Source organism: Vanacampus margaritifer, chromosome 1 (assembly GCF_051991255.1).
Source record: "Vanacampus margaritifer isolate UIUO_Vmar chromosome 1, RoL_Vmar_1.0, whole genome shotgun sequence".
Taxonomy (NCBI): Eukaryota; Metazoa; Chordata; class Actinopteri; order Syngnathiformes; family Syngnathidae; genus Vanacampus; species Vanacampus margaritifer.
Genome location: NC_135432.1, coordinates 66,660,514 through 66,673,545, shown reverse-complemented (window position 1 = coordinate 66,673,545; position 13,032 = coordinate 66,660,514). Strand labels below are relative to the sequence as shown.

At 40.9% G+C, this 13,032-nt stretch overlaps 1 protein-coding gene across 9 annotated transcripts in view; it reads right to left on the bottom strand.

Moving 5' to 3' along the window:
- dctn1b (dynactin 1b) overlaps positions 1–13,032 on the bottom strand; it is a 31,908-nt gene that overhangs the window by 8,182 nt on the left and 10,694 nt on the right. For 4 of the 9 annotated variants that reach the window (XR_013293822.1, XM_077563374.1, XM_077563323.1 and 1 more), the window contains 13 exons: positions 12,553–12,570; positions 9,517–9,537; positions 8,660–8,836; positions 6,435–6,632; positions 6,138–6,342; positions 5,982–6,060; positions 4,879–5,038; positions 3,817–3,921; positions 3,325–3,516; positions 3,096–3,212; positions 2,032–2,184; positions 1,174–1,334; positions 901–1,069 (listed from right to left, as the gene is read on the bottom strand). Coding sequence is in view for 8 of the 9 variants with exons in the window: in XM_077563374.1 (XP_077419500.1) it covers positions 901–1,069; positions 1,174–1,334; positions 2,032–2,184; positions 3,096–3,212; positions 3,325–3,516; positions 3,817–3,921; positions 4,879–5,038; positions 5,982–6,060; positions 6,138–6,342; positions 6,435–6,632; positions 8,660–8,836; positions 9,517–9,537; positions 12,553–12,570 (1,755 nt within the window). In the remaining variant the exon portion in view is untranslated. The remainder of the gene's footprint in view (positions 1–900; positions 1,070–1,173; positions 1,335–2,031; positions 2,185–3,095; positions 3,213–3,324; positions 3,517–3,816; positions 3,922–4,878; positions 5,039–5,981; positions 6,061–6,137; positions 6,343–6,434; positions 6,633–8,659; positions 8,837–9,516; positions 9,538–12,552; positions 12,571–13,032) is intronic. The other 5 variants (XM_077563332.1, XM_077563347.1, XM_077563355.1 and 2 more) reach the window with 4 other exon arrangements.

The following is a 13,032-nucleotide window of genomic DNA, read 5'->3' as shown; positions in this document are numbered from 1 at the left end:
TTCACGAAAACAGTCATAATGTTAGAAGAATATTTTGAGATTTTCAACAACAGAAAACAAAATAAATGTAATATGAGAATAAAGTCCAGGTTTTGATTAATTTTCAATATCAAAATTTTACAAGAACGATGGATGGATAATGATAACCCTAACCCGACCCCTAACCCAACCCCTAACCCTAACCCTAATGATAACCCTAACCCTAAACCCTAACCCTCTAACCTTAACCCGACCCCTAACCCTAAACCCTAACCCTCTAATCCTAACCCAACCCCTAACCCTAAACCCTAACCCCAAACCCAACCCTAAACCCTAACCCTCTAATCCTAACCCTAACCCAACCCCTAACCCTAACCTAACCCTAACCCTAATGATAACCCTAACTCTAAACCCTAACCCTCTAACCCTAACCCGACCCCTAACCCGACCCCTAACCCTAACCCAACCCCTAACCTTAAACCCTAACCCTAAACCCTAACCCTCTAATCCTAACCCTAACCCTAACCCAACCCCTAACCTAACCCTAAACCCTAACCCTAATGATAACCCTAACCCCTAACCCTAAACCCTAACTCTAAACCCTAACCCTCACCCTCTAACCCTAACCTAACCCTGGGGCGAGGGGGGTCGAGTACAAGAGCAGGACCGTGCTTTTCCTCCTCCGTTGGGAGTTTTTTTCCCCTACCCTAACCCTAACCATGATGGATAATAAATTAATATAAACGTCAATTTGAAAAAATGTCCTGTTTTAGAATAAAAGGATGGAAGTTAAAAGGTGTTTTTAAAAAATCAGATTCATTGACAAAATAATTGGCAGGTGAATTGATGATCGAAACAATCGTCAGTTGCAGCCCTACAAAGTTTTCATTTTCGAATTTTCGAAAAGTCAACACTCGTCACCTGGTAGTACTTGATGGCCTTGGTGAGCGCCTCCACGTTGACCGTCTCGTCCAGCTGGTCCTTGTGCAGCAGCTCGATGAGGAAGTCCAGCGAGCGCTCGTGGACGCTCATCTCCGGATACAGAGAGCCGATCCTCTTGTACACCTCCGCGCCGCACTCGCACAGCGCTCTGAACGGAGCGGGACAGATTTTTCAATTCAAGCCTCGGCTTGAGCCACGGATGATCAAAACACTCCATTCGGGGCAGGAAAGGACGGCAAAAAGGCGACGTACTGTTCGTATTTGTGGAGGGTGGCCTGCAGGAGGGTCAGCGAGTAGACGAGACCGCCGGCGAAGCTCAGCTGCTCGCCCGCCGACCCCCTCAGGCTCGTCCTCTCCGCGCAATTCTCCTTCAGGTCAAACTTCTCCTGCGCTTGTTTGCTGATCAGCTCCGCCTACATGAGGAAATGAATGTGCTATACTTATGAGAACAAAGTAAAAAATGCAATAAAATGATATATATATTTGAGAATTCAATTTTTAATGATACAAGAAAAAGTCATGAGAATAAAATAAGTGTATATTTTTTGAAATCACAATTTACTAGAGCAATTGTGTAATTATACCTGAGAAAAAGTTGTTAAAAAGTTATTATGAGAGCAAGTTAAAAAAAAAGTTAAATGACAAATTATACAAGACAAAAATATGATGTCATGAAAGTAAATGTCATTTAAAAAAAAAAAAGGATTGCTATGTAAAAAAAGTGAAAAAAAAATTATTTTTTTAAACATGAGGATACATTCTATTCTATAAAAAAATAAAAAAATATTTAAAAATAGATTGTTCAAATATATTAAAGTAGATATTGTGAAATCTCAATATTAAAAGGAAACATCATTTATACAAGAAAAAAAATAGTATGACAAAGTAATAATTGCATTTGCAAAAAAAAAAAAAATCTAAAGAATAAATTGTTAATTATATCCCAAAAATGAGGCAAACATTTTACGTTTAAAAATCCTAATAGGCAAACGAGAACGTACACTTGATATTCATAGTAAGATCCTAATTAGCACGCAAGACTCATGAAATGATCTTAAATGGACACGTTGGAGACCTGCCCCACGGGTCCCAGGAATTGCGTGCTCGTACCTTGCAGACGAGTCTGGGGATGAGCAGCAGCACCAGGATGCAGTCGTGGTCGCCGCCGTGACGCAGGAAGGACTCGGGCATGAAGGAGGTGAGCAGGGAAACGTGCCTGTTGGCTTGAGTCACCTCCATCTTCCTCAGCTCCATCTCCACGGCCTAAACACACACACACACACGCACACACACACATCTTACACTTAAGCAGGGGTCACCAATGTGGTGCCTTCGAGGACCACACGAGTAGCCCGCGGGCTTGTTCCAAAAATAGCACACCAGTATATTGTGATTTTCTAGAAATGTACGGAAGCGTATTCCATTTACTTGAAAAGGAGAAAAAAGTCCTGCTTTTTTGAGTAATTTGGGGGGGCTTTGTTTTTTTAAATATTTCTTTTTTTTTTTAGTTTTATGGAATATTTTTTCCTGAATTTTTTTACGGAATAGTTTTTTCTGAATTAGCCCTCAAGGACCAGGACGAGCAGCCCGTAGGCTTGTTCCAAAAATAATTTTCTAGAAATGGCATGTTATGGAAGTGTATTGCATTCAAGTCCTGTTTTGCTATTTTTCTAAGTAATATTGGGGAGTCTCTTTTTTTTTTTTCAATATAGTTTTTTTTTTGGGGGGGGGGCAGATTTTTTGGTTAGATTATTTTTTTTTTTTAATACATTTTTCCAGTCATAAGAAGACTAAAACAAAACAGAAACAAGAAAAATTATTCACCCAAAAAAGAAAGAGGAAAAACATATTTGGAAAAAAAAATCTGAAAAAAAGAAGTATTCAGAAAAACATTATTACAAAAAACTGGGAAAACTTCAAAAAAACTAAATAAAAATATTCTGAAAAACTAAAAAAAAAAAAAAACTCAACACTCAATTGTTTTTTTAATGATTTTTTTTGGTATCCAAATTAGAAAAGAGCACTTGTACTGGTATTGGTGTGAAAACTCATTTTGCTGCCGTCCCTCCCAGTTCCAATACATATTTGGCATCGATCATCGGCAACTGCAGTGAACGAGTTTTAAACTTTAGAAGAAATGCAAAAATGGTCTTTTGCAGCTTTGTGATGGTGACCTTAGCGTGTGCCTTCGTCTCGGCAAACTTGATCTTGAAGTCAAACATCTCGGCGGGCGGCTGCTGCTGGAGCTCGGCGGAGGCTTCCTGCTGGCTGGTCAGCTCTCGGTTCACTTCCTGTCAGCGCAGACAAAACGGACCAATCAGGACTCAGCGGCAGACGCCAGAGATGGAATTATCTGCAAGTCCGAAGTCTGAAAATTCTGGTGACGGGAGTCTGCAAAGCTACCTGCAGGTGAGCGGTGAGCTGGCGGTACTTGTTGATGGTCTGCTGGTAGTCGGCCACCGTCTCCTGCGCCGCCTCCACCCGCTTGTCGGCCTCTCGCACCCGGGCCCCGCTCAGGTCCAGCATCTCCCTCAGCTCCAGCTCCGTCTCGCGGGCGTTCTCCTGCAGCTCGTCGTTCATCTCGTTGATGGCCTCCTGCGGCACAAGTGTCTTAATCGTAAATCATTGCTTTGCCGCCATCTTGTGGAATCTACAAGTAATTACAAAACTTTTGAGGGTGAACGTTTTTGTTTAGCTTGATTTAAAAGCTATTCATTTGGGCTCTGCTTGGTTTACAAGAGCTGTATTTAATACAAACTAGCAAATTCACTCTCAAAGAAACTAATTGCTGCCAAAAGTCAAAATGAAAAATGTCTTCAACGAATCAAAAATGACAAAACTGTTACAACCTTGACAAAGGTGTCGAGCAGATTTCGGACAAGTTGAAGCACTCACAAGGTCGGTGACGGTCTCCCTCAGTTCCCGGACTTTCTCCTCCAGATCCAAGTTCCTCTCCGTCAGGGTCTCCACCATCTCCTCAGCCCCCAAAGCTGCGTCCACCTGATTATCATGAAGATGATGATGATGATGATGATGATGAACACTCAGCCTCGAACCCCAGCTCAAAAAAAACAAAAACACTTTTGAATATGAGAATTGCATTGTGCTGTGTGTTTGGCTGCCAACAGGTGGCACCCTAAGAAGTCTCTTCAGTGAAAGAAAGCCCTCATATCAAATGGATGGACTCAATAAAAGTGTAAAAATTGCACTTTAACACAAAAACAACAAAAAGAAATACAGAAAACAAAAAGTAACTCAAATAATGATTTGTATGAATATATTTAATAATTTAATATTTATATAATTACATATTTATGCTCATAAAATTGCAAATTCCATTTTTAAAAAAAAAATAAAACATAAAACAACTTTCTCTTAAATTACCCAAAATTCATTTTTGTAATATTTTTTTTCCCCTTGCATTGCTATTTTTCTTATAAAATTTAAATATACTAATATTTCATAGAAATATAACAAAAAAATATATAAAATATATAAAAATAAATAAAAATCAGGACCTTGTTGTACTTTGCGCCTTTTTCCTCATGAAATTACAAATGATGCAATATACGGCTATTAACACGTTGTAGAAATGATGATTGAACAATATTATAAAGTTACTGAAAACTTAAATTGTTGATGGAAAAATCCCTAAATTCGATTTTATGGATCTAAGAGCACAATTGCCCAATTTAACTTGAACTTAGCATCACAATTGCAAAGCAAATATCAACGTGCTTGCTAAAAACGATGCATTTTCTTCCATTTCTGTGTCGATATTCCGTCTTCCAGGCAACGGCGATCGGTTAAGATTGAATCGAGGCAACTGGACTCTTCTCAGTGTTGAATTTGTTGCCTTTTCAATCGTTATCTGAAAATGTTCCTAAACGACTCGGCAATGATGCTATGAGGCTAACGCTAACATAGTGTAGCGTGGGTGTCACTGGCAAGTCGGACCTGCTCTTTCAGCTCGTCGATGGTCTTCTCGGCTGCCGACATTTCTTCTTGCAGCTTCTCCTTGTGGCCCCGCAAAGCGTCCAACTCCGCGTTCTTCTTCTCCATTTGCTTCTGCAGCTTCACGTGCTCCTGCTTCTCCGACGCCGACAGATCTCGCATCCTGACGTCCGGGGAGAAAACTGTGAGCTCAATTGATATTATATTAAAGAAAATTCTGCCAACAGAATAATCGGCCGATTAACTCATTCACTGCCATTGACGGTTATAGACGTCAAAAATTCATTTGAACTATTTCTATTAGTTAAAAAAAAAATTCCCACTTTTGTTAACAAGAGTATGAAAACCTAGAATTTTTTAAATTTATTTATACATTTAGAACAGATATAACATTTGTGATTAATTGTGAGTTAACTACTGAAGTCATGCAATTAATTACAAATTTTAATCACCTGATGCCCCTAATTTTTAATAATTTTTTTATCTTTTTAAAAATCGCGTCAGGCGATTAAATTTTTTTAAATTTTAATTAATCGCTTGACTTCAATAATTAAGTCACGATTAATCACAAATGTTAAATCTGTTCTAAATGTATATTCTTTTTTTTCTAGGTTTTTATACTCTAAACAAAAGTGGAGAAAAAAATATATATAAATAGTTCAAATGAATTTTTTACGTCTATACCCTTCAATGGCAGTGAATGAGTTAATTATATAAAGTAGATCGTGAATAAAATAACTGTTTACATGACTTTTTCCTTTAGAATTTGTTCAACTTACAACAAAGACAGAGACAAAAATTGGGTGATTTTTTTTTATGAGTTGGGGGAATATTTGAATATTATTATGTTTCTCTTATGACACAATATGTAAAGAAAAGGTTGATTTTAGAAGCGCTAATATCGGCTATTGTAGTAAATTATGTAAGTAAATTTTGAAGTCACTTTTTCAAGAATGTTTTTTTCACAAGAATAAAGAAAATCATTTATTGTATGCTATTGAGAAAAGGTTCAAGAAAACAAAGGAGTCGGATATTTTAAGTTCAATTTTTTCCCAAGACAAAACGTTGCGAGTAGGAAGGAGATAAGCAGGTGTGATCACACGCACCTGACCAGAGCTTCCTTCAGTCTGCCGTTTTGCTCCTCCAGCTGCTTGACGTGATAACTGGACGCAGCGCCGTCAGAACCTGGCAAGGACGTACACAAACATCTTTTTCACATTCGCTTTGTTTTGTTTTTCCCCTCCGAGCTTTCTTCACGCCACCTTTCTCCTCGATCTCGTGCTTGAGGATTTCCAGGTCCATGGTGAGCTCCTCCGCCTTCTCCTTCATGGAGTCCACCTCCAGCTGCAGAGACTCGGCGCGCTCCTCCGCCATCTCCTTGTCCAGCGTGGCCATCTCGATGGCGTCGGCCGTGTCCGACATCTCCTCCATGTAGTGCTCCTTGGCCTCCAGGGCTTCCTTGGCCTCCTGCCGCCAGAGACGTCACATCCGGGTCACATCCGGGCCACATCCGGGCCACATCCGAGCCACATCCGAGCCACATCCGGATTTTTCCGTACCCGTTTGGCCTCCTTGAGTTGCTTCTGCAGCTCGGCCTGCTGCTCCTGCATTTTGCTCCTCCACTCCAGCAGCTGCTCCAGCTGGATCTTGTGCTTCTCCAGCTCCTTCAGCTTGGACTTGTCCTCGGTGCGCTTCACCTTCAGCGTCTCCAGTTTCTCCTCCAGGTCCTTCACCTGAGCGCGCAGAGCCTCCTCCTCCTGGAACACATTTTCACAAGGATGATTTTGTTTTTCCTCAAAATAACAGAAAATAACATGAAATATTCATTGATGATATGATAAACAACATGATGCCGTTCTTGCTTTATATGTGAACTTATAGTTAAATCATTTTTGCATTGTAATTAATACATGACTTAATCTACATTTAATATAATAAAGAATTGAATTCAAACATTGCTGGGTCCCTTGAAAAAATAAATAAATAATAGCCCAGCAGAAAAAAATGCGGGCGGGTCTGAAGAGGTTACGACAGTCGAGCTGCATAAAAGCATGCGTGTCAAGTTTGCAGGATTTTCAACTCAATGTGTTTTTTTTTTTAGCAGTCACACCTTTGACGGCCTGTTTAAACTGCCAGCTCGCACTTGGCAAGTGCGAGCTGTGTTGCCATGGCGATCTCCTCCTGTGGTGGGGGTTGAAGGATTTATTAACTCTTTCACTGCCAGACGTTTTCAGAAACGGGTTGTCCCCACTGCCAGCCGATTTAAGCATTTTGAGTGATCTTTCAAGGTCCACAGAAAATGTTGTGTTTGGACTATGGAAACACACATACTACCAAATGAAAGATTAGACTCTCAGCTTTCATCAGAAAAAAAAAGTTTGTTTCTACCTTATTCCGTTCTTCAGTAATCAACAATAGAAAATGGTTACTTTCACCGAAATGCTCTCTTTTGAAACAAAAAACGGAGAAAAAGAGCTTTTTGTGAAACTATGTTATTTCATGCACTCTAGTGAATTGTACACTTCTTTTTGTCCATGAATGATGCCACAAACACCTAAATAGTGCTTTACTTCTGTAAAACGCTTTCACCAACAATGAAAAAGTGTTTTTTGATTGCAAAATACGTTTATTTCCATTCAACAGTAACAATTTGACAAAACAATTTCGCAAACTATTTCCAAATGTGTGCAACTGTGGTACTACTTACAATTATGTGGATGTTTCAAATACAGTTTTTCCTTTTGTAACGCTCCCCTGCGTGCAAGGAGACGCCGCTGGACTCGTACAACAGTTTACTTTCACTTTCACATTGGTCCGTTTTGCGTGCAAACGTTACACTTTCTTGACGGCCTTTTTTTCCGGGGAATAAAAAGCAAGTAGCAGACTGTACACACTCCTCCGATGAATATGCATTGGACTCGGGGCACTCTCCGTCGTCCGATCGAACGTCCGCCTGTGCGTGCTCGGTTGCGCTCCGCGTTACGACACCGTAATAGCCGCCGCGTCAGCGGTTCCAATTTCGCCGTCAAGCTCGGATTCACCTTCATCATCATCGAGTATGATCACCGTCGTCATCAATGCACTATTTTAGCGTTGGTCGATGCCTTTCGTCTTGTAAGTGTAGAGCTGCTTGCAAACGCTCGCCATTGCCCGTTCCCTCCTCCATCTAGCTCCATCTAACGTCTTCTACTGCCGCGTCAATGCTTTCCAACCACGGAGTCACCCTCATCTTCATCATCTATGATGATCATCGTCAACAATGTGCTTTTTCAGCGATGCTTTTGGTCTTTGAAAAAAACGTCTCGGGTGTGAGATCCTCGCGACCGGCCGCCATTTTTCCTTTGTCTTCCATTCTCATCTCCTGCTCGACGCTCTAGCTCCGCCTCTACTGACGCCCACCCGATCTTGTCAAAAGAGAGTCATCGCTGCCCTCTAGGGGCCAAAAATAGTCCTTAGGCACAACAGACAGACTTGAAACTTTGACCAGACATGCGGGAGGGTTTCCTCTACCCGTTTCAAAAAAAAAAAAAAAAATCATTGGATGACGTCTTTTGACGTCATTGGCAGTGAAGCGTAGGTTTTTACTTGACGTCTTTAAACGTCAGTGGCAGTGAAAGAGTTAAGCAGCGGCTGACTTCAAACGCCACATTTGAGAAAATACTACTACAAAAAAAATTAACTCTGAAAATTCAAATGAATGATTTTCAAAATGTGTATGTGGCGTCTCTTCTGGGTCTGAAGGGATGACATGATGAAAATGGGGGGAGGGGCCTCATATACAGACCTTGCTGGGCAAGGGCGGCGGCGGGTTCCCGGGCGAGTGCAGGGTGGGGATGACCGGAGCGGCCAGCGGCGTCTGCGCGGGCGTGCTGGCCTCGCTGCTGCTCATCTCGCCGGCCGAGGCCGAGGCCGAGCCGGACGGCGGATTCTTCCCGCCCGAGCTGGCGGCACGACTCGGCTGCTGGAGGAAAAAAAACACACAGAATTGGTTTAAATTGGGCCACCATATTGCCCCTTCTGTTCTTTAATCCTGCCCATTTACTGTTCATTACGAAGCGTCCCTATTACTGAAAATTGGTAAATTGAGTTACGGCAAATAATAAAAAATATTAGTAATAATATTAGTAATAACTTCCACACACAGTGAGTAATCCCTCGCATATTTGTGGTTTGTTATAGTTGATAAGAAAGTAGTAATTGGTGTCAAGGAAGTATGATGACGTGACAACTGATCAGATTTTATTTGCATTTCTTCACTTTGGTTTTAAATGTCTATCTTTTGTTTGTAAATGCTTTTAATGTTGTGAGTTACCTTGTGTATGAAACGTGCTTGAAGTATTAATATCGTCAATTAGAAACTTTTTATAGGAGCTTCAAATGTCGTCAAATAGCGGGGACTACTGTAAATTATTTTTCAAAAGTAAATATACGGCAATTAGTCAATTATTTATAATCAAATTAATTATGATTAATAAAAATACAAGAATATTATCTGCATGACAAATGTCATATCTGCAAACAACTTGCCCTCGTTGTCCGTTTCAACAATCAAACGTGGCTCTTGAGCACACTTGCAAAAAAAAAAGAAAAACACACAATCGGTAGAAACGGGAAGCCCTGAAAAGTTGGAAGAGGGCTCACCTTGGGCCTTCTGGCCGTGGTCTGAGAAGGAAGGAGGCGCAGGAGGAGGAGGAGGAGGGGGAGGGGGAGGGGGAGGGGGAGGGGGAGGGGGAGGGGGAGGGGCAAGGAAACAAACAGGCAGGGTTAGTAATTGAAGGCAAGGCATTCAAGACACTCTCTTCTCTCAATGGCTTGCAAGAATGGAAACAGGAAGAAGGCAACAAATGGAAACACAACCATGGCCTTAAATTCATGGTATTTATATATATTAGGGGTGTCAAAATCAGTGCGTTCACTTAAAGTTCCTTTAATGCCACTAATGTTTTTGAATGACCGCCCCTTACTTGGAAAGCCTGTACTGGGGGGGCTTCCAGTCGGAATGCAGCAGCAGACACGTCCACGTCAAAATGGAGCAGTAATAAATGTAATCATAATGCATATATATTTGTGGAGACTCGGGTTAAGTTGTATTTTACAATTTTAAAAATGTGCATCATTTCACAAGTTACTTCATGTTAAAGATGAGACAGCTCTTAATATGAAAAGGCAAAATGCACTCAGCTGTCACCGACGTCTTACAAATGCAATTATGCCATCTAGTGGCAGAAAAATGACCAACACAAATCAATATCACACTCGGTTTTTTTTTACAGTACAGCACATATTTTTAATTTTAACTCAATGTTATGAATTATTATGAAATGAATGTATCAATGCCTAAAAGATGCAGACATATTTCTGTTCGTTTAACATTTTTTCCCCACTTTTATGTTAACAAGAGTATGAAAACTTGTATTGTACATTATGAACTGATATAAAATTTGTAATCAATCGTGAATTAACTATTATAGTCATGCGATTAATTATGATGACACCCCTAATATATATATATATATATATATATAAGACCAAAATCCAATACACCCATAGTGATAATAGAGCACATTTTATGCCCAATTCTGCCATTCTGATCAAAATGAGCAAAGGTCAGATTATTGGAAGTTTCAAAAAAAATTATCCTGAGTGACAATCCTGTACTCAATATTGAATATGTCGCAATCCAGCTACAGACTCAGTTTGAATCACAAATTCTTACATCTACAGAACGCACGTTTTTCAACCATTAAGCACACGTTAAGCTTTAAGATGCAAATGGAAACCCACAAAGAGAAACATCCTCGCCATGCGCGTTTGTCGCTCTACTTTGCTACGTTCACGTCGCATCAATCGGCTCGGCTGGAGCGCCCGAAACGACAACGTGGCTGGCACCGCCGCTGACGCTCATTCGGCTGAATGGCCGCTTTGTGCTGTCCAGTCGGCCGCGAAGGCAACAGAACCGCAGCACAAGCCCGGCACGAATATTTCCAAACTTTTATTGAGCCAAGTCACCGATAATATTAGGGGGGGGGGGGGAACGCATGGTACACCACCAAACTAAAAGATCACAAAACTGTTTTGTGTACTGAAATGATGATGACGTCATCTGAATTTAGTCACAAATTGACGTTGAATTGAACACATTCTATTCCGGATAGACCGATAATTCCATCGGCCTTTATTTAAGAATGTGGAAGCCGATAAAGATGGTTTCTCACGAAGCGGTGAACGCTTGCGAATGTAGCAAATTGAGGCTTTTCATCAGGATTTGCAAGATGTTGACATTTTTAAACATATTCAAGACACATTTTTTACTGTCTGCGAAGATATTTTGCAACCTTTTACGAACCCTGACGAAAACCCCAAATTAGACACATTTGCATGCATTTGTCGCTCAGGGAGATGCAGGGAACTTTCATTTTTTGATTATTTATTGGTTATTAAATTTCCATTTTATAAAAATAACTAATGCATTGGGAACTCCATACACTTTTTTTTTTTTTTTTTTTAAATGAAAATAAAATAAATTAAGAAATGATGTTGAAATTTTGGAAAACTTTATTTACAATAGAAAATTTAGCTTTCGGACAAATGCTGATGACCCTGGAAGCTCCCTGCAATTTTATTATAAAGAATTGCCCAAATTTTTTTAAAAAAAATAAATAATAATAATAATAAAAAAAAATTAAAAAAGGGAGAACAATGATGATGACATGTCAAATGATCAATACTGAGCTCTCCCCAGAAAAATAAATAAATAAATAAAATAAAGAATTGCCAGATTTGTTTCAAAATTATAAGTTTAAAATGGAAAGAAAGAGTGTTTTTTTCGCTACTATTTTCTGCTTTACTGCAAATGAATATCTGCTTGGAATATCGGTTATCGGTATCCTTGACAAGTAATAATCTGAATTGGTATCGGCCTATCACTATCTAGCACCCTCTGGTGGTTAGTTTATTAGTGCAGCTTGATTTTATTTCGTTATGTTTTGGTCACTGTGGTGGTTACCACTCCTTTTTTTTTTCTGGTTACCACTCCTATAAATCAGTCATTCGAACAATTTTTTGACCTTCATCTCTGTCAAAATACATGACTTTTGTCCCGCTTCTGCCGTACACAATTTTGTCACATCGTTACATCCCTAGTAGGCAGACAATTACGTAACTTGTCATGAACACTAATACATCTTGTAGCAATTAAGTGACGCTGGATGATTTTGTGCAGCACAATCGATGATGACATAACTTCTGTAGCGAATTCCCGCCATATAAATCAAATTGAATTCAGTGAAATTGAGTTAGCTGAAGCCCATTTAGCTGCTGCGGGATCCGAATGCTACTCAAAGAGCTTCTTTTTTTTAATTTCTCACATTCTTTTTGCCGACTAATCTCTGAATCCATGCAACTTTCCGCATCTCGCCGACTCGCTCTCCCTCCACCCGCCGTGCCGTTGGATGCTTTATTGGATTACAGCGAGACCATTCAGCGGAATTTAGCTCGACCTGAGAGCGCCGCAGCCAAATAAGAGCTGGCATCCCCTTAAGCCCAAACGTTGTGCCTCGCACACCACGGCTAAAAAAAAATAAATAAATAAAAATAAAAAGTGAGCATGACAAAGCGAGAAAAAGAGGCGATAACGTTGACCGGTGTCAACAGACAACATGTGGCGGCGTTCTGTACCTTTCGTGGAACCGACGTCTGCCTCATCATATTTGCAAGGGAAGAGGACACACACACACACACACACACACACACACACACACACAGACAGACAGACAGGAAGAGACGAGGCGTTCAGGACAGACAGAAAAAGACGTTTGGCTCGGCGAGCAGCAGCGGTGCAAATGGCCGCGGCGGCGGTGCTTCCCCCAACCTCCCGTCCTCGTCCTCTCCTAATCCGAGCGCCTCACCAGCATTCTGACATCTCGCCGCCTCGCCTCTGTTAACCTTCCTCCGCCCCCCCCCACCCCCCCCACCTCCCCGGAACCAGCCCTCTCATCCAATGCTTTCCTCTCGCATTACATCACTGCGCGCCCTATCCCCCTCCCCGCCTTTCCACCCATTAATCGCCACGGTGACCACAGCGGGGGGGGGGGAGGCGGTCCGCTCTGTTAACCGCCATGCAAAGAGACAATCTTGTAAAAAAAAAAAAAAACAACA